The sequence below is a fragment of the Macaca mulatta genome, chromosome X (genome assembly GCF_049350105.2).
Source record: "Macaca mulatta isolate MMU2019108-1 chromosome X, T2T-MMU8v2.0, whole genome shotgun sequence".
In the NCBI taxonomy this organism is placed as follows: Eukaryota; Metazoa; Chordata; class Mammalia; order Primates; family Cercopithecidae; genus Macaca; species Macaca mulatta.
In genome coordinates, this window is record NC_133426.1 from 43,799,374 (window position 1) to 43,823,783 (window position 24,410).

At 37.8% G+C, this 24,410-nt stretch overlaps 1 protein-coding gene across 4 annotated transcripts in view; it reads right to left on the minus strand.

Moving 5' to 3' along the window:
* MAOB (monoamine oxidase B) overlaps positions 1–24,410 on the minus strand; it is a 124,468-nt gene that overhangs the window by 63,678 nt on the left and 36,380 nt on the right. For all 4 annotated transcript variants that reach the window (XM_015127230.3, XM_015127231.3, XM_077988213.1 and 1 more), the window contains 2 exons: positions 14,544–14,638; positions 9,727–9,864 (listed from right to left, as the gene is read on the minus strand). In XM_015127230.3, coding sequence (XP_014982716.1) covers positions 9,727–9,864; positions 14,544–14,638 — 233 coding nt within the window. The remainder of the gene's footprint in view (positions 1–9,726; positions 9,865–14,543; positions 14,639–24,410) is intronic.

Here is a 24,410-nt window from a genome sequence, read left to right on the forward strand (position 1 = left end):
GCCCTTAAGATTTGCCAACTTTAAAAAAGGAGAAATAGTAAATGTCAGCAGTAAAACGCTCCAGGTCGCTCTGCAGTTCTTTTGCTTAGAATTCTGCATGAAGCATGTGTGCTAAAAGGTGAAAAGAGTAAATAAACTTCCATTGAACTATAGGTTTATCTTCTCTACAACTCATTACTTGTTGGACTCTTCTCTGACTGTATTTTAAGATAATCACCATTTATAGCACTTGGGGCCATATTGTTTCTCCTCAGTTAGTCATAGACAGGGACAAATGAGCAAATGTATTAAAATAATGACACTATATGAAAAGTCTCTATGCTCTCCATAAATTTATTCCCTTGAATTTATTGAGCAGTGTCTTTTAAGGTTTTTGGAAGTGTTCAAAGCATTCTCTTAGGGTAGTCTCTCTGACCACGTCAATCTCAATTACTTCCAGCTTGCTCACTTTCTAATGTATTAAAATCCCAGGACATAGCATCTCCCTGTGTACCTAGGATTGTATTCTCAAAGTGATTCAAAGTTTCCCTACCCTTAGGAAGCAATGAGCACATAAGGAACTTCACTTATTGTTTACTTCTGGATTATCTGTGATGACAGATATTTGAAGTTGCCAGAATAAAGGAAGTTAATTTGCAATGTACTGTATGGTCTCTGTTGTGAGATTTAGACATATGTATTGTACGGGTTTTATTTTTTAACAAATTTAAGATGGATTAGCAATGTTTGCAAAAATACACAGGATCTACTAACCTTTTATGCCTGTGCTATCCAATATAGTAGCCACTCACCACATGTGGCTATTAAGCAATGTGTGCCTGGTACGAATTGAGATGTGCTGTGAGTGGAAACCACACATCAGATTTTAAAAGCTTAGTACAAAAGAAGAACGTAAAATATCTCATTAATAATGTTTTATAATGATTACAAGTTTAAATCATATTTTGAATATACTGGGTTAAATAAAATGTATCATTAAAATTAATTTCATCTTTTTCACTTTTTAATATGGCTACTAGAAAAATATAAATTTATCAATGTACATCTTAAATTTTGATTGGGCTGTGCTGTTGTAAGCTATTTTAATATTTTTAGATTTCATGCATGTATCAAAAGAGATTTTTAACGTAATGCATTTTAATTCTCTGAACTTAGGTTTTCTTAGAGACTGGTAAATCCTGAGATGCCTCCTGTCTCCTGACAGGAGGAGACATTCCTGACTCTACAGGAGTGCCAGTACGGCCAATTAGGGACCCAGAGGAAAGGATCTTAACTGACCCCAATAATAGCCATTGTCCCATATTCCAGGGCATAAAAAAAATCTGACTGGGGCTGAAGGAAACTTAGAAGGTAATACAGCCAGAAAAGGTCGCTTTATTTATCTCTCCTGTGATCTATTTAGCCTGTGTGGGCATGTGAGCTTAGTAGAAGCCAAATGCTTCTCTCCTAGCCTACTAATAATACAGAAGAAAAAGAATACTGGATTTTAAGGGGGAAAGTTCACAGTTCCGTGTATAAGGAGCCCATGAAAATATTTTCAGGATAAGTTTATTGGCCTGGCGCTCTTTTGAAAAGAATTTGTAAAGCTTCATCCTACCTGGTGTCTCATCATTTACATTCTTACTTGCTACTAAGAATCCCCAGAACCTTATAGAAAAGTTTGTTTCCAAAAGGAAAGTAAACAAACTCTATCCTTCCTATCAAAATGTTCTTAGGATCTTCAGTGTACCACAGCAGCCTCGTGACAATGAAATCAGTGTCTTGTTAACATCTTGTTTCTTTAAACCTCAAAGTACTAAGTGGGACAGGTACAAACACACTTATTTTCAAACAGAGATATCAAAACACAAATGCACAAATAACGCGGCCAAGGACACACAAAAGGTCAATAATGGAGTGTGTGTGTGTGTGTGTGCGCGCGCGTGTGTGTGTGTGAGATACTCAGAAAATTCTGCAGTGCAATAATAGCAGGATAAGGGCCTTTGAGGTTCTGCATTAGAACAGCTGCTTTGGGATCTAGACTGTCTGAACTCAAAGGATCTAAGCTCAGTCACTAAGCCCGGCTGGAAGCAGTTTGGTGATTGTTAATGGATATGTAACCCAGGAGACTGCTGCCTAGGCAGGTGAGAGGCACAGAGATCTGCTAGAAACACTGGGCCTAACCTCTTCTCATAGATCATGAGCTTTCCAAAGTAAAGTCTGTGTCTAATTACATTTTTAAAAATAAAAATGAGAGGAGCTCTTTATAAAATGTTTTGGCAGTACTAACAAGTACAAAGAAGAAAACAACGAATTACTCCATGTTGTACCATCAAGTTAAAAAAAAAAGCTGTAACATTTGGTGTATGACATTCCAGACCTCTTATATAAGCATCTACAAGATAGAAAAATGGATAGATGAATGGATGGATGGTTGCTATGGATGGATAAATGAACAAATGGATGATTGAGGGGGGAGGAACGAAACAAAAAACAACAAAGGAAGAAAGGAAGGAGGGAGAAAAAAAGAGAAAATAAAAAATACGAGAATTGAATCATATTGTATTTGTTATTTTAAATGATAGAAATATACTTCAATTTAATAGAAGAAATATAAACTGAAATGAACTGAAGTGCTAAACTTCAAATAAATGTTTCACACACCCAATTAATTAATTACTGTATATTAACTATTCATTTTGGTATAGACTGATTCATTGCTATGAAAGATTTAAGCAGCTGTTACCTCTCTTATGTGTCTTCCTTTCTTACCTTCTCTACATTCTGATTTTGTTGATTATATAATTTTTACCACATAAAAATTTTAAATAACATTTACATAAATTGCTATGATTGTAATTCTTCCAATTGTTTAAATCTTTATCTAAATATATTTTATGTTCAACACCAATTTCACCAAAGCTGATCCATTCCCGAATTCTTGATTTACCACTTGGTGATATTTTGAACTAGGATGCTGCTATGACAAAATTTCCAATTTTTGCTGTTGTCTTAGTGGAGAGGCTGCATGTAACCAGAAAACAGGTGTCACAAGACTGATAGGTAGAAAAAAACGAGACAGCATTGGTAACACTGTTTCCAGTTTTACTTGTACATCAAGTACAAGAATCTGGATAATCTGGAAGGCCAATCAAGTACTTACCAACATTAAAGCTCTAAGAGAAACTGTTAGAAAGAATGTCAGTGGTTGTTAGCATTTACTTGTAATACATTTGTTTTTTTTTTTTTTTTTTTGCACACATACACAAAACGACCCCTGAACAACACAGGTGTGAACTGCATAGGTTCACTTCTAAGTGGATTTTCTTCTGCCTCTGCCACCCCTAAGATAGGAAGACCAACTCTTCCTCTTCCTCCTCTACTTCTGCCTACTCAGTGTGAAGATGATGAGGATAGAGACCTTTATGATGATCTACCTCCTCTTAATGAACAGTAAATACATTGTCTCTTCCTTATGGTTTTTTTAATAACATTTTCTTTTCTCTAGCTTACTTTATTGTAAGAATACAGCATATAATATATTTAACACAAAATATGTGTTTACCAACATAATTAACAGCAAGCTATTAGTAGTTTTGGGGAAGTCGCGTTATATAAGAATTTCTGACTGCACAGGGAGTCAGCGCTCCCAACCCCCACATTGTCCAAGAGTCAACTGTTTATGAAGTCTTGGTGTACAAGTAACAGAAAACTGTTTATCCTACTTAAAAACAGACTTTTATAAAGAATAATCAGGAAGGTGAGGAGGATACAGGGCTTTGGAGGGAGCCAGTGGAATAACTACTCAACTGTGGAAAATCTTAAGGAAAGGAGGATCTTGAATTTGATTTTTCCAGTATGTGAGGGTGCAAGTTTGGCAAGAAGAAAGGCGGGTCAACTGGGTGCTGAGGCTTAGAAGGAAATGACAAAAAGTAGTCCCCAACCAGCAGACAGTGAGCTCTTTGCGGTGTGTTTGTGACACCCAAAAGCCTCAACTCATGCTCTGACCCCATTGCATCTTGTCATTTGCAATTAATCTCTGTAACCTTTAGGTCCTCACCTGTTAAATGGGGATAATACTTCTAATGCACAACCAAATAACTTATAGTTATTTGAGATTGGAAATACTTGGTAGTTTCTAGATGTCCATATAAGAGTCATGTTACCATTGTTATTACTTCTTGGTGGTTGCAGAGGCCAAGAGAAATGCCCAGGACATGTGATACATAGTCTGGGAATCCATGCCTAAGCCTTTCTGCAGGCTGCTGCTCTGCTGATGACATGGTAAGGCAGGCTAACACATTTCAGGCCATCTTGCACTTCCTGTCAATCTCTTGGTACTGCAAGTTGCCAAAACTCTCTTTAATCAGTTACATTGTCCCCTTATTAGTCACCATCCTTTGGTAAGCTGGGCCCCCTGTCATTGCAGCTCCTTTGGACTACTTGGTCATACCATATAATCACATGGTATAGAAGCTGCAACATTTTGTACAAGATTTAAGCTATATCGCTGTTTCCCTTAGTGAATTTCACTATCCTAACTGAATTCCATACATTGTCTACCCTCCAGTCCTAGCAAAATTTAAAGCTAACTCTGTTACCCACAACCATAGTCACTGTTAAGTTTATCCAGATATGTGCGTGTGTGCATAGAAAATATGTTTACTGATTGTACCATATTTTAAGTTCCAAATGGAAACCTTGGAGGCGGAAAATGAATTCATCTCATACCCTAAATGTTGCTCCAAATCCAGCCATCAAAGGCATAATTTTCAGCAAATTATTACATGCCAAAGATCTGCCTGTATTCTCTAAAGAATACAAATGAGCACTTTGGTTTCCAGAATAATAGCATAAGCTTTAGAATGATCACTAGACAAATGTGTTTCACTTACTAGAGAGAAAATTACTATTCTCCACATTTTTTCCTTGAAAAAAGTTTTCCATAATAAGACATATTTGTTTCAAACAAATAAGAAATGAAATGCAGTGTGGGTGGAAGTGACAGAAAAGGTTCATTGAGCCCCACTTCAGGAAGGGCAAACTCACAGAGCCGGTAAGCTCAACGTGGTAAGTGTGAAGTTCATGTAAAATGGGCAACTGTTCCTGAATAAAAACAAGAGTTGGTCTAACCTGTTCTTGGAAACTTCTATCTTCATGAGAGAAGCAAGTGTATTCTGGACTTTGATCCAGGCTCCCCTGGATTAATAGGATCAGGGATGGGGGTGTGAAGAAGGGAATATTGACCTAGAGAAGACTGGGTACTTCTGGCCTGTTGATCTCCAGGAGATGCCAAGACCTTACACTACAGGACGATTTCCATTTGCTAAATGCAATTATCATTTGCATATTTTATGTCTCAATATTTCTACTTTAATCCTGTTGCTGTTCCTTAGTACTGAGAGGCTATTCAGACAGAGATTAACTGAAATGGCACTGCAGATAGATAGCTAGAGTTTCACCTCTCTGCCTTTGTGTGCTTTTTGTGTATCATATTTTCAACTGGATTTCGGAGTTGTCAGCAAGACTGAGGGGTTGTGCCAAATGCGTCCTCCTCTGTGAGGCTGTTTGAGCAACAGCAGCTATGGCAGCAACAAGTAGACAACATATTTGAGAGATGAATCCTCATTCACATGTCTTTAGCATTGAAGGCTGACCATATGCAACACAAAAAAGACTTTGGCAATAAGCTTTTTTCCTGCCTACTAGGAAGTAGGTTAAGACCAAAATGTCCTTTTGCTCAGCTTCTCCAGATAGCTGAAGTTTGGAAATGAATATCAGTATGAAGTTGGGCTCTTAATTTTAAGTCACACTACATCTTTATAAATTGGCAAAACTCTTAACAGTTCAACCTTCAGTCCCAGAGCAGTTGCATGGGTGCTTTTACCAGACTTTAGTTTCAAATTTTGGATGGATGAAAGCTTCTGAGACAGAGAAATTTTATTTGTCTACATTGTACCAAACCTTAGAATTTTCTCCAACTTCTTCAAAGAACCCAAAAGAACAAAAACAACCACACATGCGTGCACATGTAAACACACAATGAAAGAGAAAGAAACATAAGTCAAAATATAGCAGGATTCCTTAAGAAGTTTTTGTTTTTATCTTTTTCTTTTTAATTATGAAATATTCCTTAAAAGTAAACAATTTTTTCAAGTTACTTCCAAGACATCTAAACAGCTGCCTTCCAAACGATATCAGTGGAAATTAGCATGCCTATTTGTAAAATGGATCAAAAATCTCAGTAGATGTTTAACAATAATTGTAAAGTACTAACAGCTGCATCACTGACTTTAGAAGTAAGGAAAACACCTTCTAAATTATATAGATTTGAGCTGAAGCGATCCCTTTCTCACTGATAATTAAATCCCAGTATAGTTTGGTATCACATCTTTTATTCATGAAGTTGTCTTTGGAAAACCCTACTTTAACAGCATATAACAGATCTACAGAGCATTAAAAATGAATGCCACTCAGTAGATACAAACATGTCTGGCAGATCAGATTGAGACAGAAGCCTGTTCATCACAGCACACTAGGGGTTTAAAGATGCCTATTATGGAGGCGGCATGAACACATTTCCTCTATCAGAAGAACATTTCTATGACAACTGCGACAGAACTGGTGATACTGGGAGTCATCCTCTCTTGAGGAAAGACACTCTTTCATTTGGGTAGTTAGCCCACCATGAGCTGCTGTACCCTTCCCCTTTTCTGGGTAGCTCCACTTCATTCATTTCAATATCAACCACTATATCCAAGTTCCTTAGCTTAATGTTGCTAAAGTTGCACATAAAACTCTATTTCCCATTATCAGCCACGTAAAAAATTTTAAAAGCAGATCCCTTTGATAGGATCTGACAATATGGCAAGTAGCATACTTGATACTCTCAGGATTCAGATTAAGAAATACATGCAGATTTGCTGAAAAAAAAAAAAAACAAAGACTAAATACACTATCTATTTACATGAACTATAGTTTGCACTCGGGGACAGTAGTTATTAAAATAGGTAACAGAGGACAATGTTCAAATTCCCAAAGCACTGCTTTCCATGACACAGGAGACAAATTTCTCAACTGCATTCTCTAGTACATAGTAGGAGAAAGAATGTCAAGGTTCTTGTTAATAATTCCAGAAATGAATGTAGCCATCCGAGATGCTTTTTACAGCTCAAAAATGAGAAAAATGACGTAGACAAAGACATGGAAGTGGAGATGGTAGAGAACAAGTACTTAGTTTGAGGAGGACTTCTTAGCTATAAGGTCTTCGTCATTATGTATTATCATGTAGCTCTTCACTGCATATGACTGATCACGAGGAGGCCAAATTGGCACCTTTGTCAAGACTGCAAAAACCTTTGTTTCACAGCATCATTATTTTTTCAATTTGTCTCATTAGTGATAATTAATTTGAGAGTAAGTTACTACATAAAACATACACACATATGCATGTGCATACAATTTCTTAAAATGCATTGATATTTCCCATTTCCTCCAGCAGAGGTCAGAAAATAGCAATACAGGAATATGAAAATCTACGAACCAAGAGAGTATTTTAGAATGATCTAATATTATAAAGGGGTTTGTTAATTGTTCTTGTTTATCTATATTTTCTAACCATATTTTTACAATGAACATGCTTTACTTCTGTCATAATTAAAAAGCAGTAAGACATATTTTAAGTATAAAGAGCATTACTGGCATATGCATTTACCCTGTATTAAGGACGGACTATGGCTTAATTACTTGTATTTTCCTAACTGCACATAGAGTAATGGAAATAGTGAAAAAGCAACACATTTGGCCATCACTGTGAAATATCATTTAAGTGTAACATCATTCCTGGAATTGATGACTCAGCAATTTCTTTCAGACAAGGGACTTAATGTCAGGACAAAACAAAGCATCCTGGACATAGCTCTGAGCTGACAATAATCTCTGTACACACAAAGACAGGCAAGTGAATATAATCTCTGGTCATCTCCTTTGACTGGAGAAATTTAAAGATCCTAGTGTTCTGAGAAGTCAATCTCTGCAAGCCTTACAGGTAGAATAAGACATAAGAAATTGGTCAAGAAAACCTATATTTAAAAAAACAAAGAACTCAACAAAGGGTGTTAAGAACTGTTGATTGATATTCAACACATCACATTATCACCATGGTAGATTTTCATTTCTAATTCATGTGTCTCTTTTTCTCCTCGACACATAGGGAAGGAAGGTGGAAAGGCTTATAATATAAAATTTGGTATTTTTAGTAGAGACGGGGTTTTGCCATGATGGCCAGGCTGGTCTGGAACTCCTGACCTCAGGCAATCCGCCCGCCTCGGCCTCCCAAAGTGCAGGGATTACAGGTGTGAGCCACTGCGCCCGGCCAATATAAAATAAAATTTGAAGGTCAACCCAAACATTTATTTATAAATTAAGGAAAACTTTTACCCACATTATACCAAATTAAGTAGCTGCTTAGTTCCCATTTTATTAAATGTTTCATGATTTATGGTCAGTTATTTGTCTCGATATTATCACTCACAAATAATATAAAGATGTCAAAATTGTTATATAAATCAAAATTGACTGTTGCTAGTTTCTTCTGTCTTATAAGGGGGTGTTCTCTACCAGTGAGGAATAAGTTCCTACGCTGCTTACTTCCACCTACAGGAGCAAGTGAAGATGAGAGAGGAAAGACTGAAATTGAAAACCTCTGCCAGTTCTTCCATGGGACTCCTGGATGGGGCCCAGATTAGGTGATTGTTTGATTGTCAAGAGAACATGAGTGACTTTGTGGACCAAGATGAGGATGCTGGAAAAACAGAGGAGCAGGGAGATGTGAAGAGAGTCTGAGGACCAGCAGCATGGTAGGAGACTGGAATCTGCAGAGAAATGTGACCAGTGAGAAATCCTCAGGGGATGCTTTGATCTAAGAGGTTATTAGAATGAATGTCCAACATTCAGTTCTAATCTGTTTGTATTTCTACAAATTTAAGAGCCTTCCCACCCCAACTCCATTGCTCAAAACTTCAGTCAAGTTTGCTTTTCACACAGCTTATGGTGGTCTGAGAAAAATCAGGACAAAGAGGTGAGTGTGAACCCAGGTTGGCATAAGCAAAGAGAAGAAAAGAATCACAGGCCATGAGATGTGAATGAACATAGGTATCATGGAAGCCAGAACCATGAGCCACGAATGATCACAGGAATGAGAAACCCAGTAAATTCACAGAAATCTCGGGGAGAACAATGAAGCTTCCTTGCAAAAGACAGGATCTGGGACTTGAACCACTTTGATGTCAATCTCCAAAGGAGAATAACTTTAGCTGATATATAGGCCACAATGATAAAACGTAAGAATATTTCATTAGGCATATTGCAAATACTCTTTACCATGTGCAGTCTAGGGCAGCATTTTAAAAACTTTGCACAGGTTTTTGTATAATATAAAAGAGTTCCAGGTATTTAAATGGATATTTAATAAATAAAGCACAAATGTTTGTTCTCTATGGGTTTTGATAAACATTTTACCACATGGACGATACCACTTCATCAATAACCTTTCTAAATAGGTTTAGAATTTCCACCTAATTCCCCTTTGTAATAGCAAATGAATCTCAGAGTGGCTGAAATGCCATTATAAAATACATTTGCATTGTCCAGAGATATAGAAGATTCTCTGAAAGAATGATCTGGAATTTATATAAGGAAACATCATAGAGAAGTTTTCAAATCCTTCAAAGTCTGGCCTGATCTTACCTTTACATGGTGGATCAGACGCTCAACCTCATTCACTTTGTAGGTCTCCAATCCTAATTCCTTGGCTAATCTCAAGATACGATTCTGGGTTGGTCCAACATAGGATCCTCCAAGGTCCACATATTTAACCTTTTGGTTCTGTTTTCCCCATAGGAAAAAATAAAAAAAAATTTGTAAAACATGTATAAAATAGCAAAAGACAGTCCTGAAATAAGCAAATCAACATTTCACAAGTTATAGATACAACTTAAGGTATATCTATGACAAACTAGATTTTGTTCTTAACTCTACTTCATTCACATGACTTAGTTATTAAATCAATCTTTAATTTAAAGCAAAATTGATTGAACGCTGAATAGGCAAGAGCTTCTAAACCTCATCATTTTCAATATACTATAACGTGGTTTGGTTTTTAGTGCTTTGAATTTGTGAGCTGTGAATTGTTGATGAATCTCTTTACTCAGTACTTCAGGTAAACGTTGAGGGGACCAACGCTAGAGAAAAAGCAAGAAAGAAAACGATCACTTCTTATGTGATTTGTTAATCCAGACATTTGAAAATAGCACTAGGGAATATTTGATCATAATTTGGACTTTGAAATTGCTTTTATGTTTTATAGTATATTTACATAGTTTTGAATTGGCTTCATTTCCAACGACTGAGGGGCAACCTTTGAACAATAAAATGAATAGAAACGTTTCCTATTTCTGAGTATGTCTAAGAAAAACCAGGTTCTTACTAGTTAGAAGCACTAGAAATGGTCCTTCTTTTCTGTTTTTGTTTATTTGCTTATTTTTTATCTAGCTTCCCACTCACTTACCCCTCAAAAATGCAATTTTCACAAGGCATCTTTGTTTTACTCACTAAAGTATTCCAAACACCTATAGCAGTTGTCCAATAAATTTTCTCAAATAAATGAGAGAAAGAGGTTTTTAAAAATTCAGCACCTAATTGTACTAAACCAGCTTCTTTATGTAAAAGGCACTCTTATATGCTGTATTTTTCAAGGAATATGAAGATTTCAAGAACTGGGGGAGATAAGATGTACATAGGCAAAAACCTGTACCGCAACATATAATAATTGTCCTTGTGTGGAACAGGTAAGTAGTATTAACACAGAAGAAAGGCAAGTAGCTTTCGATTGGAGTGGGAAGGGATAATATCCCAGAAGTATGTGAAGATTTTGCCATACAACGAAGGCAAAAAGAGATTTGAGGAACACAGAACGGCAAAAACAATGGCCAGTAGACAAGAAGGGCTAGACCAAGTTTGGAGGCCTGTGTGAAATCACAAATAACTAGGTTAGGGGGTATATGTCATGGTCAATAACAGATAAGGCTTTCAGGCTTATCTGAGCCTCTGGCTCTCAAGACTGGTAAGGTGCCCTCTTATGCCTCCTATGGCACCACTCCAAGCTGTCACTCACCCTCATTGTAGCATTTTCTTTGAAAAGCTATAATTAGGCAATTATAACAGTCAGTGTCCCCCTGGGAGACTGTAAAGTCTGTGGAGCAAGGCCATTCTGGGGGGATTACTGTGCCTGACCCATAGTAGGTACTCAGTAGACATTTGTTTTGAGGACAAATTCAATTACAAAGGAGATGACTCAAAGTAAAGAATGAGTACAGAGGGCTAGCAAGACGGTCAAAAAGGAACAGCTCCGGTCTGCAGCTCCCAGTGAGATCAATGCAGAAGGCAGGTGATTTCTGCATTTCCAACTGAGGTACCTGGCTCACCTCGTTGGGACTGGTTAGACAGTGGGTGCAGCCCATGGAGGGTGAGCCTAAGCAGGGTGGGGTGTTGCCTCACCTGGAAAGTGCAAGGGGTTGGGGAACTTCCTCCCCTAGCCAAGGGAAGCTGTGAGGGACTGTGTCATGAGGAACAGTGCACTAAGGCCCAGATACTATGCTTTTCTCATGGTCTTTACAACCCGCAGACCAGGAGATTCCCTCGGTCCTATGCCACCAGGGCCCTGGGTTTCAAACACAAGCCTCCACGGCCATTTTGGCAGACGCTGAGCCAGCTGCAGGAGTTTTTGTTTGTTTGTTTGTTTGTTTGTTTTTTCATATCCAAGTGGTGCCTGGAACACCAGTGGGACAGAACCGTTCACTCCCCTGGAAAGGGGGCTGAAGCCAGGGAACCAAGTGATCTAGCTCAGCAGATCCCACCCCTGCACATGTATCCCAGAACTTAAAGTATAATTTTACAAAAAAGAATGAGTACAAAGCACCAGATATATATCATTGATGAATCCTTCCAAAAGAAGAACTGTGAGTCAGAATTGTATATGTCTTATCTCTCTGGAAATGAAAACACTCTGTAGCATCTATGTCTATTATTCATATCTTGAATGTATGGAAGTAGGGCATTTCCTTGCAGAGAAACTTGCTTTGCTTGACTTTGTGTTTAAATAGAAAATCATTAATTTTAGGCAACAGTGTCAGAATTGAAACAACTAACTAGCAATTAAAATAAGAGTATTTATAAATTGGTAAATAATTCTTTAAAAAATATAAAAATTAACTGAAGCAAAAACAAGGAAAATTAGGCAGGTAAAAGTTTAGTTTACGTGAATAAATAAAAACATATCCATGTTCATGGATTGGGAGAACTAATAATGTAAAATGTCCATACTACCCAAAGCGATCCATAGATTCAGTGCAATCCCCATCAAAATGCCAATGTTATTTTTCACAGAAACAGAAAAAACAATCCTTAAATTCATATGGAATTATAGAAGACTACAAATAGCCAAAACAATCTTAAACAAAAAGAACAAAGGTGAAGGCATTATATTACCCAACTTCAAAATATATTATGAAGCAATGTTAATCAAAACAGTATGGTACTGGCATAAAAACAGACTCACCAACCAATAGAACAGGATAGAAAGCTCAAAAATAAACCCACGCATTTACAATCAATTGAGTTTTGATGAAGATTCCAAGAACACACAATGGGGAAAGGACAGTCTATTCAATAAATGGTACAGGAAAAACTGGCTATCCACATGCAGAAGAATAAAAATAGGCCCTTATCTTATACCATATACAAACACCATACACAAATAATCAACTCTAAATAGATTAAAGACTTAAACATAAGACCTGAAACTGCAAAATTACTTGAAGAAAACAAGCGGAAAGCTCCATGACACTAGTCAGGGAAATGATTTTTTGGATATGGCCCTGAAAGATCAGGAAAAAAAGCAAAAACAGACAAATGGAATTGCATCAAACCACAAAGCTCCCGCACAGCAAAAGAACAATTAATAAAATAAACTGACAACCCACAGAGTGCGAAAATATATTTGCAAGCCATACATCTGATAAGAGGTTGATATCCAAATTATATAAGAAACTCAAACAACTCAATAGCAAGAGACAAATAACCAGAATTTTTAAAAATGGGCAAAGAAACTGAACAGACACTTCTTAAAAGAAGGCATGCAAATGGCCAACAGGTTCATGGATAAAGTTCAGTACCACTAATCATTAGGGAAATACAAATTAAAACCAAAATGAGATATCACCTCACACCTGTTAAAATGGCTTTTATCAAAAAGATGAAAAATAACCAGTGTTGTCAAGGATGAAGAGAAAAGGAACCCTTGTACACTGTTGGTGGGAATGTAAATCAGTACAGTTATTACAGAAAACAGTATGGAGGTTCCTCAGAAAACTAAAAATAGAACTACCGTATAATTCAGCAATCCTATTTTTGGGAATATATCCAAAAGAATTGAAATCAATATGCCGAAGAGATATCTGCACACCCATGTTCATTGCAGCATTATCTACAGTAGCCATGATATGAAATCAACCTAAGTGTTGTCAGTGGATAAATGGATGAGGAAGACATGGTATATACACACAATGGAACACTATTCAGCCTTTAAAAATAAAGAAATGTCATTTGGGACAACATGGATGAATTTGGAGGACATTATGCTAAGTAAAATAAGCCAGGCACAGAAAGACTTATAAGTGGAATCTAAAACACGTTGAATTCATAGAAGTAGAGAGCAAAATGAAGATTATCAGGGGCTGGGGGGTGAGAACTGGGGGAATGAGGAGCTGCTGGTCCAAGATACAAAATTTTAGCTAGACAGGAAGAATAAGTTTTGAAATCCATTGCACAGTAACTGTAGTAATAATAATGTATTGTATATTTCAAAATAACAAACAGTAAATTTCAAATGTATCACCACAAAAAATGTCAAGAAAGTGAGGCGCTGAATATGTTAATTAGCTTGATTTAATCACTCCACATTGTATACATATGGTGAAAACATCACATTGTACTCCATAAATGTAATACAAGTATGACTTGTCAATTAAAAATAAAATAAAATTTGAAAAGTAAATTTAAAAATGGGAGAAAATCTCTCCAAAAAAGTTTAGTTTGTATGATTGGAAAGATTGTGTTGGTGTAAAGGAAGCCTTGAAGTTAGGAGTGGAAAGTACAAATAATTATGTTATTTTTCTTCCTATTTCACACACATACACACACATACACACACACACACACACACAGAGAGAGAGAGAGAGAGAGAGAGAGAGAGGAACACACATATCTGCCCATTTCCCTCTTAATCCTAACTCTATGAAGCCAAATATCAAGAGATAAAAAGACAAAAAGGAACAGAAGAATTGAAAGGAAGGCAAACTGGGGGAGAGGCTGTAAAGAATGTTTCAGAGTTATTTTCACCCTCTCAGAGTCAAATGAAATTGAAGATTTTTTGGGGAAAAACCAAAAATGAAGCCCCAAACTCAACTTCAGTCCCATATTTGTCCACCGAATTCTTAATGCCTTACCCTAAGAGTGTAAGTCCTGCCTCCCACACGGTCCCGGGCTTCCAGAACAACCACATTCAGTCCAGAGTCATGCAGAAGTTTGGCTGCTGCCATACCTGGGAGAAAAGACAGTAAGACATCAGGATCAAATATTTTACAAGGATGCCAGACAAGCTCCTCATGCTAACAGTCAATGAGAAAAGTCCGTGCTGGCTCAAGTACACAACCTATTGTTACATTCAACTTACAAGTGGATACGGTTTGTCAATAGAGGCCCAGAGTCTGATGTTTCTGGAAACAACAAAAGGGATTTCATTTTTTGGTAAATTTCTCAAATCTTAAACACATCCTCTGTCACTATATCAAAATGTCTATTTTAATGTCTAAATTGCATGTCTGATAATATAAATGAGAACACAAGGCCATGCTCAAGAGAAATATATGAGTCACAGACACAGGACCAAGTCCAGTCACTGACTTCATTCTCAGGGTAAATATGAAAAACCGGTAAACTGAGGGACAGTGGGCCTTCAAAGCATGTGCCAGGAACTGGGATTTACTATTAAAGTTGGACTTTTAGAAGTTGACGTAAAGTTTCAAAATCAAGGACATAAAATTCGACCCCTTGTGCATCTTGATTTCCTGATGTGATCCATCACTGCAGAATGAAATAATTCCATTCATGACTAATTTAACTATTAATTTAGTCAAAAATACTTAGTGAATGCCTATTACATTCTCACCACCACGAATTTAGCTCTTAAAAAAAACCCACAGCTTTACAGAGGTAAATGTACATGCAATAAACTTTAACCACTGTGATGGTTAATTTTAAGTGTCAACTTGACTGGATTGTGGGATATCTAGACGGCAGGCAAAGCATTGTTTTTGGGTGTCCCTGTGAGGGTGTTTCCAGAAGAAACTGGCATGGGAGTCGGCAGACTGGGAGAGGAAAACGGGCTCTCAATGTGGGTGGGCCCCATCCAATCTAATCAGCTGGGTCTCTGCTGGGACAAACAGGTGAAAGAAGAGGGGACTCTCTCTCTCTCTGCCCTCATTCTCCCTTCCGGAGCGGGATGCTTGTTCTCCTCCTGCCTTTGGACATCAGACTCCGGGTTTTGGACTCTGAGACTTGCACCAGTGACCTCTAGGGGGCTCTTGGGCTTTTGGACTCGGACTGGGAGTTGCACCATTAGCGTCCCTGGTTCTGAGGCTTCCAGACCAAGAAAGCTTCTCCCATGTTCCAGCTCGCAGTCAGCTATCATGGGGCTCCTCTACCTCTGTGATGGTGGGAGCCAATTTCCCCAGTAAATGTATTCTTCCATGTATCCTGTTGGTTCTGTCTTTCTGGAGAACCCTGACTGATACATCCATTAATGCAGAGTTCAATACGTTTTGACAAAGGACAAAGCATAGCGTGGAGTACATGTATAAAGTTTGGGGTACTAATCCATTCTGGATGTAGTTTTTGACCTCAAAGCTCTTAAAATACTGCATTTTTTACAAAGCACTCTTACAAGATTTAGCAAGTTTTCTCAGAGAACAGAAACCTGGTGCTCTTCCCATGACGAGTGGGCTGAATGTGCTCAGTTCCAATTACCTTACTCATTTGCTTTATGAGACCAAATATTAAGGCCATGCCAAGATGCTCTTGTGCCTTACAACATAGATAAAACTGCTTCTATCTTGTCTTTCAAAAATAATAGTTCTGTGCCTTTTAGACTCCACTACTGCAAAATTAAAAAGATTCCTATAAAATAGCTAATAGTCATATTATATTGGGTTCTGTTTTAATAAATTAATTCAATGAACTTCTACAACCCCATGAGATAAGTACTGTTGACATTCCCATTTTACGGCCAAGAAAATCCAAGTCCAAAGAGATGTCCAAGGTCGCATAAGGAGTAGGTGACAAAGTCAGTTTAACTGCAGCATCTGTATTCACAGCCATTATACAACATTGTCTTCCCCGGACCCCCATGGCCATCCTCTTCATTGATGGCATCTTCCAACTTTTGCTACAGGGAGAAACTACACTTCAAAAGATATTTCTCACTTTTTTGGATCAACTTGTTTTTAAGACACACCTGTATGTTGTGGTTTATAAGAATCCATATAACATAAAATATGAGCCCACATTAAAAACCATAATGAAAAGCCAACGCTTCAGTCACCGTCTATCAGTGATCTTAAAGGAGGAATTCTCATTTTTTAGAGAGGCTGATTTGACATTTCATTATTTGAGTTAATCCATCTTCCCATCCCTGTCACTGGGGGCAGAGCCAATGCTTCCAGTTGCTGATGGGGTAACAGTTCCAAAGCCCATGAACCCCGTGCAGTGTACACAAGCATTGCACAACCCTGATTTAGGAATACAGGGCACAGGATTTACAACCCCAATTTCCTAATTTTACCTCCATAAGGAAAAAAAAAACACTTCTATTTAAGTTCAAAATTACAAACAATACAATGACATTTTTCTCATCAAGCATCAGTTCAACAAATGAAATAACATGCAGTCATAGCAACAGCTGTTATCACTGAATTGAGATAAACCGCTTGAGCATGCTGAGGCTTAAACAAAAGGGTTCAGAAGGAAATACAACGTCACTTGTATACACTAAGCATTTTGTATTCCACAAAAGGTACTGTCTTTTAATAAATGTATTTACCCAATAATATCAGATGCTAAATATGAACAGTTATTAAAACAAATAAAGGGCTTATCAAATCATTGAACAGAGCTCTCTATGCTCATGTACCTTAAACAATTATAAATAGAAAATTACAAAAATATCTTTAAAAAAGGCAACACAAAAATGTGTTGCTGGAAATAACTTACAATTTAGCTCACTAATGTTCATAGGGGGTAGTCAAGAGGCTTTTTGGAAATCAACTGACAGAAATTGATCTGAAAAAAAAAATTGGTCCAAATATCAGTGGCTTAGGGAAGTCACTGCAATTTAGAAGGTTAGGGTACATAGGAAACTGAGTTGGAGACTGGTCAAGAGGTGATTAAGATTGTCTAGAAGAGGTAGCTCAAAAGCCTCCCTCAATGATGAATGATAAAAGGACTAATGATTTGATTGCTCAAGGACAATTAACTCTACAGAGCGTCCCTCACTTACAAGACAGTTATTTCCCAAGAGTTCTTTTCTATGTTGGTTGTTTGGAACTTTTAACACATTTTGCCATAGAAACAAAAATATGAGAGATGATATATCCTCTGGGAAGTATGGAAATTTTCAAGTGCAATATTATTGCAAAAAAAATGATACAGTAGCAGAAATACATTTGCCCTAAAAACATTAGACAATGTAATCACCACTATTTAAACATTTATGCAATAATCTCCTCATAAAATGCAAGTAACAATTTGTTTGTTAAAAATGAAAATACCGGCCAGGCACGGTGACTCAAGCCTGTAATCAGCACTTTGGGAGGCCGAGGCAGGCGGATCACCTGTGGTCAGGAGTTTAAGACCAGCCTGGCCAACATGGGGAAACCCCGTCTCTACTAAAAATACGAAAATTACCCAGGTGTGGTGGCAGGCGCCTGTAATCCCAACTACTCGGTAGACTGAGGAAGGGAGAATTACTTGAATCTGGGAGGCGGAGGTTGCAGTGAGCTGAGACCATGCCACTGCACTCCAGCCTGGGTGACAGAGCGAGACTCTGTCTCAAAAAAAAAAAAAAAAAAAATTAAAATACCCACAGTAATAACAGCCACCATCATAATGCATGAAGTACTTTGGTCTGTGTGAAGCACTTTACACAAAAAGCTCAACTGATCCTTACCACAATGCTGAGGAATATTATTATCCTCATTTTAAAAAGAAAAAAATGGCAGCTTAGAGACATTCAGTGACTTAACTGTAGGTTACACAATTAGTAAGTGGCAGAGTCAGAGTTCAACCCGAAACCTGAACTCTTAACCACTACCCTTGGACAAAAAAGAAAAAATTAAAAACACAGTAACTCTACATATACGCTGATTGATATACAGTGTCTTAAAACATTCTGCTGACTAAATATAAGAATCTTAAATACCAGCTTTTCTCACAGATATTTAACCTTTGCAAACAATTTAGGAGCAAGCTTATCATCATTTCATCTTTTTAAAAACCTAATGACACTTGTAACATGCAGTATCAATTATAGTCTCACAAACAAATGGTAATTTGGCACTTTCAGAAGCAGTCCCTACGTCCCCATGACAGGCCCTTGGATGAATAATCATAGCACAGCACACACAAATAATGGTAGACTAATATTTAATATTATGAAATTATACAAATATTGCATCTCTCTTCTGAGAAGTTTACTTGGAGAAGTTTTCGTAAAAGTGACGACAATCTCAGTTACAAGTAGACACCCAAATTATTTTAAATACTTAGAAATCAGTGATGTGCAACATGATTAGCATTCTGCACTTTTAGTTTTTTGCCAAGGAAAATGGCCCAAGTTAGATGCTGTAGGAGACTGGGAAATACACAGTGGCGGTAACACACAAGTGCCCTTTTTACAGTGTCTTAAGGGCAGTTAGAGGAGCCAGAATGCAAAGGGAAGGATAAAATCAAAATCGCCACCTGCCTCATGCTTGGCTTTGTCAATCTGTTTCACACTCTTCATATCAAACTTTGATATTTAACAAAACTTTTTTTAAAAATTAAAATGCAAAGTTAATAGTCTTGAAAACACTACATAAGAACTCTTTCACAGTTTAAAGTTATGAAAAGAGAGAGACGGAATCACGTGAACCAAAAGTGACAATGAAATTCACTATACTTCAAAGAATCCCTATTGTAATCCTGGTAAACTATATAGGCATTCCCTTGGGATTTTTTTTTTCCTGTTGTTGTTGTCGTGTTTGTTTGTTTGTTTTTGTTTTGTTGAGACGAAGTCTCACTCTGTCACCCAGGCTGGAGTGCAGTGGCACAATCTCAGCTCACTGCAACCTCTGCCTCCTGAGTTCAAGTGATTCTCCTGCCTCAGCCTCCCCAAGTAGCTGGGATTACATGCAAGCACCACCACGCCCTGCTAATTTTTGTACTTTTTTGTACAAAAAAAGATGAGATGGAGTTTTGTAGAGATGGAGTTTCACCATGTTGGCCAGCCTGGTCTGGAACACCTGACCTCAGGTGATCTGCCTGCCTCGGCCTCTCAAAGTGCTGGGATTATAAAAACCAAGAATATGCAAATATCCCTCATCACCTCTATCACTCTGACAAAGCAATGGTTTTATGAGAAAATTCTAAAAACCACCAAGTCACCTTCTGATCACATAACTGGAATTCTTTGATTTCTCTGAAGAGAATGCTTTCTAGTTATTTGACACAAACACACACAAAAAGGTCTGAGGTAAGGAGATAAATATCACCAATTTGACATCAAATTCATAAAAGTGGTTTTTGTAGGTAGAATTTAGATGTTAATTGTTGAACTTTTCAACACAGAGTAGCAAGGAAACCCTGAACAGTAAAGCCATCACTGAAAACAGCTAACGTTTTGAGCATTGACTGTGTGCCAGCCGCTATTCTAAGTGTTTTAAGAACTTATTTATCCTCCCAATAACTATGAGGCAGGCAGATATAGAAAATGAAGCATAGAGAGGCCAAGTAATGTGCACAAGGGTCACACAGCTAGCAAGTAGCAGAGCCAGTATTCAAATTCAGGCAACCTGACTCCAGATAACAAGCACGACTTCACAGTGAAACACTGCAAATCTTCTCTTTAACGTCACAGATCATACAAGCATCAGGGCCACTGCTAGCGCATTCACTCATGCCTTTGTGTAAATTGCAAGAAGGCACACACTCGTGGCTAGTAAATTTCCAAAACATGTCCTTCCTTCAGGCGAATGCGGCTCACAAGGTGCATGCAAATGGCTTGGCTGGCAGAGTGGGGGGCTGCATTACACCCCCCTTCCACTTCATCAGCCAAATGCCCTTGGGCAGGGCACCACCTGAACAGCTTATGCTGTGGCCTTGAAGCTCATAAAACTTTTATTTCCTGAACAATAAGAATTTAATTGTCTATTCTTTGTCTCCTCAATTCTAGAACATGGTTGGCACTTACATGTTTGTAGAATGAATTTATTTAAAACCTTTCTACAGAGATGACATTTGATTACTGAGTCAATAAATAAATAAATGGCTGTAGTGATCAATGTCTGCATAAGTAAAATATTTTAAATACAGTATGAGAAACTAAAATACTTAAGACATACTGAAACTGATTTCCTCTGGTCATCCAGAAATGGTAACATAAACTTTTGACTTTTTCAAAGGGAAAGAAAGACAGCCAGCCAATAATAATTACCACCTTACATTTGTACAGCATTGCACAGTTTCCAGCACTCACACACATTCAATCCTTAACAATAATGCCGTGAGTCTGGCATCGTTACTCCTATTTTGCGGATTAGTAAAATGAGGTTCGGAGAGATTCAAGAGCTTGCTCACAGCTATACGGCTAGCAATGGCAGAGCTAGGTCTGAAACCTGGTTCTGTTTCTGTGTCCTAACGTGTGTTGCCTCAGCCTTATTGCCTCCTATAACATACAGAGATCCATGTTGCTAAAACAAAATTCTTGAAACATGCAGAGTTTTAAAATCAGAATTTTTAAACTAACTTTCTTGGAAAGAGTATGTTGGAGTCTATCAATGTCCAAAGCCTTGGGACTATATCATTAGAGGAATATTTGCAGGCATGTGGAACAATGCAGCATTCTCCAGGGCAGCCCCACTGAACTACATATTAGGGGGTGTTTTGGCCAAACAGTTCCTCCTCCTTAAGTTCAAACTGGCTTCTCTTCCTGAAAATGCACCAGTCACAATTTTGGGGAAAATCTAAACAACACATGACATAAACCAAATATTGCAATGTGTACCATCATTTTGATCATTGAGAAGCAATGTTTAAGATGATGTTATTCACGTCTTGTCACCCAAAATGAAAACAAAAAAATAGACTGCAAGCCTTCTTGGAAACATGGTAACCTTTGCTCTGTTTCCTCTAGGACAATCAAAATATATAACATAAAAACAAATGGCAATAGCTTGTAAAATAATGGAGACCTTTACTGAAGCCTCAGGCTGTGGGATGATTTATGCTCTTGAAAAAGATAAAAAACATCAAGCGTTCATAAGTTGCCATAGAAACCTTTCTCCAGATGCAGCCGCTTTGAGATACTAGAATGAGATTGCCTTCCAAGGTCTTTCAGAATATGTCTAAAACCATAAAAATTGTCTCTTCATCACACTTTATATGCAAATGATTGCATTTTCTAAAATGTCAGCAATCATAATGAGTCTTGTTTAATAACCAAGCTTTTGTCTCTACCCTTTGTTGTTTGAAAGGCGTTGACAATCTTTTATGTATTGTAATCGTGGTAGACAAAATTTGTTTTTGCTTTACCTCAACATAGTCTCCCATGAATAAAAGAATCAAACACAGAAATTACAGCTTTGTCTTTCTCGGGTTTGTGTGTTATATTATTCATTATAAAAACTGTTCAATAAAACTAAACTTTTAATTTCCCTGCCTCAAATCCTTCTGGGAATTAGAGGAAGTGTGTATGAAATAAATAAACATACACTCTTTCAAGAAAATTGTTTTTTTAAGTATAGAAGATAATTATGTGATGCCATGATCATTTCCTTTTTTATTTTTAATTTTTATGCGTACATGGTAGGTGGATATATTTATGGGGCACATGAAATATTCTGACACAGGCATACAATGTGTAATAATCACATTGAGGTAAATGGGGTATCCATTTCCTTAAGCAATTGTACTCCCTCAGTTATTCTAAAATGCCATGATCATTTCTTTGATGGGGATCTGAGGATGAAATATTTCACTGCTATGACAGTAGCTCTCCTACGGATTACCAACACAATGTTTAGAATCACAAACATCTTTAAGGAAGAATATAAAACTGGAGAGCTACCATTTCTGCTTTGGGTCACCCCCTCCCTAGATCCCATGCTGTGATAGGTGTTACAAATGTCATGAAGAGGGTTAGAGGTCTGCTATAGAGTATGTTGACTACCTCTCCAGGAAAACATCCCCTTTCACCAAAAAGGAGAAGATAGATTAGGAGATCTAGAAAAAGAGGACAAAATGTGGGAGTTACCAAAGAAAAGAAATCTGGATGTGAGGTAATCAGTGATTGGAAGAAATAAAATTACAAAGGAGTCATTCAGTGATGCCAAAGGCTGGCCCTGCTTCCATCTTCTAGGAGCCTAGTGAGCCTGCCCAGACACGAACCTGTGAAACAAAGACCAAAGGAGTCAGCAGTGTGCAAGGACCAGAACCAAATGAAAACACCACCTGGTCAAGAAGAAGGCAGAACTTTGCCCTTCAGTAGAAAAAGCTGTATGCCCAAAAGGCCACCTCCTGGCTGCATAACCTCAGACAAGAGTCCTCACCTTTCTGGGACTCACTTCCCCCATCCATAAAATAAGGTGATTAAATTAGGCCACTTCCAGTCTGTGATCAACCTAAATGAGACAGGGTGGCAATGTCATAAAGCTGAGATTTCATTACAGAGGTAGTATCTTTATGACCCCAAAGCATCTAGCCCAAAGTCTGCCCTGTGGAGCTTAAAATGTGGGTGTCATCGATAGATGTGAATGAAAATATGTGATTTTTGTGTTCATATATGATAAGGAAATGCTGATTTAAACAAAGCTGTTTAGGGATAGATGTGCTAAGATAATTAGGGATGAAATGTCATGATGTCTGTGACTTACTTTGAAATGCATCAAAAATCAAAAGGGATTGATAGATGGAGAGAGGGATAAATAGTTGGATATACTGGAATAAAGCAAATATAGCAAAAACATTAATTGTGGAGTCTAGTTGGTTGGTATATGAGTGTTGACTGTACAATTCTTTGAAAAATTTCATAATAAGAAATTTCTGGAAAAAAGTTAAACTGGTTTCTATTCTGCTGGACTTGTTCAGAGCCTCAAGTTAATGTATCACATAATTCCATAAAGATACTATATACTATTTATATAATTTCTTAGTCTTTAATAACTTATTGGGCAACAGAGGATAAAAGTGATTCTCTTGAGGGCAGAAAGTTCTTATATTTTTTGAAAAACATACCTAAAGCAACTGGTCAATTTGGTCAATGTGGCTAAACCTGATGGTGGGTTCCTTAGACTGATGTCCAAAACATGATGTGCCTCTAGAAAAGAACAAAGTCTAACAGAAAAGGCACCATGAAGGCAGGGAAGAGGGTAACTACAGGTGTTTGGAAAAGGAGCTGCCTGGGGAGGTCACAAGTACATTTGGTACAGCCAAGTTACAAAAAAGTAGAAAATGATGGTCTGGGCGCAGTGACTCACGCCTGTAATCCCAGCACTTTGGGAGGCCGAGGCGGGCGGATCATGAGGTCAGGAGATTGAGACCATCCTGGCTAACACGGTGAAACTCCGTCTCTACTAAAAGTACAAAAAATTAGCCGGGCATGGTGGCAGGCGCCTGTGGTCCCAGCTGCTCGGCAGGCTGAAGCAGGAGAATGGCGTGAACCCAGGAGGCGGAGGCTGCAGTGAGCCGAGATGGTGCCACTGCATTCCAGCCTGGGTGACAGAGCAAGACTCTGAGAAAGAAAGAAAGAAAGAAAGAAAGAGAGAGAGAAAGAGAGAAAGAGAGAAAGAGAGAAAGAGAGAAAGAGAGAGAGAGAGAGAGAGAAAGAGAGAAAGAGAGAAAGAGGGAAAGAGAGAAAGACAGAGAGAGAGAGAGAAAGAAAGAAAGAGAAAGGAAGGAAGGAAGGGAGGAAGGAAGGAAGGAAGGAAGGAAGGAAGGGAAGGAAGGGAAGGAAGGGAAGGAAGGAAAGGAAGGAAAGGAGGAAGGAAGGAAGGAAGGAAAGGAGG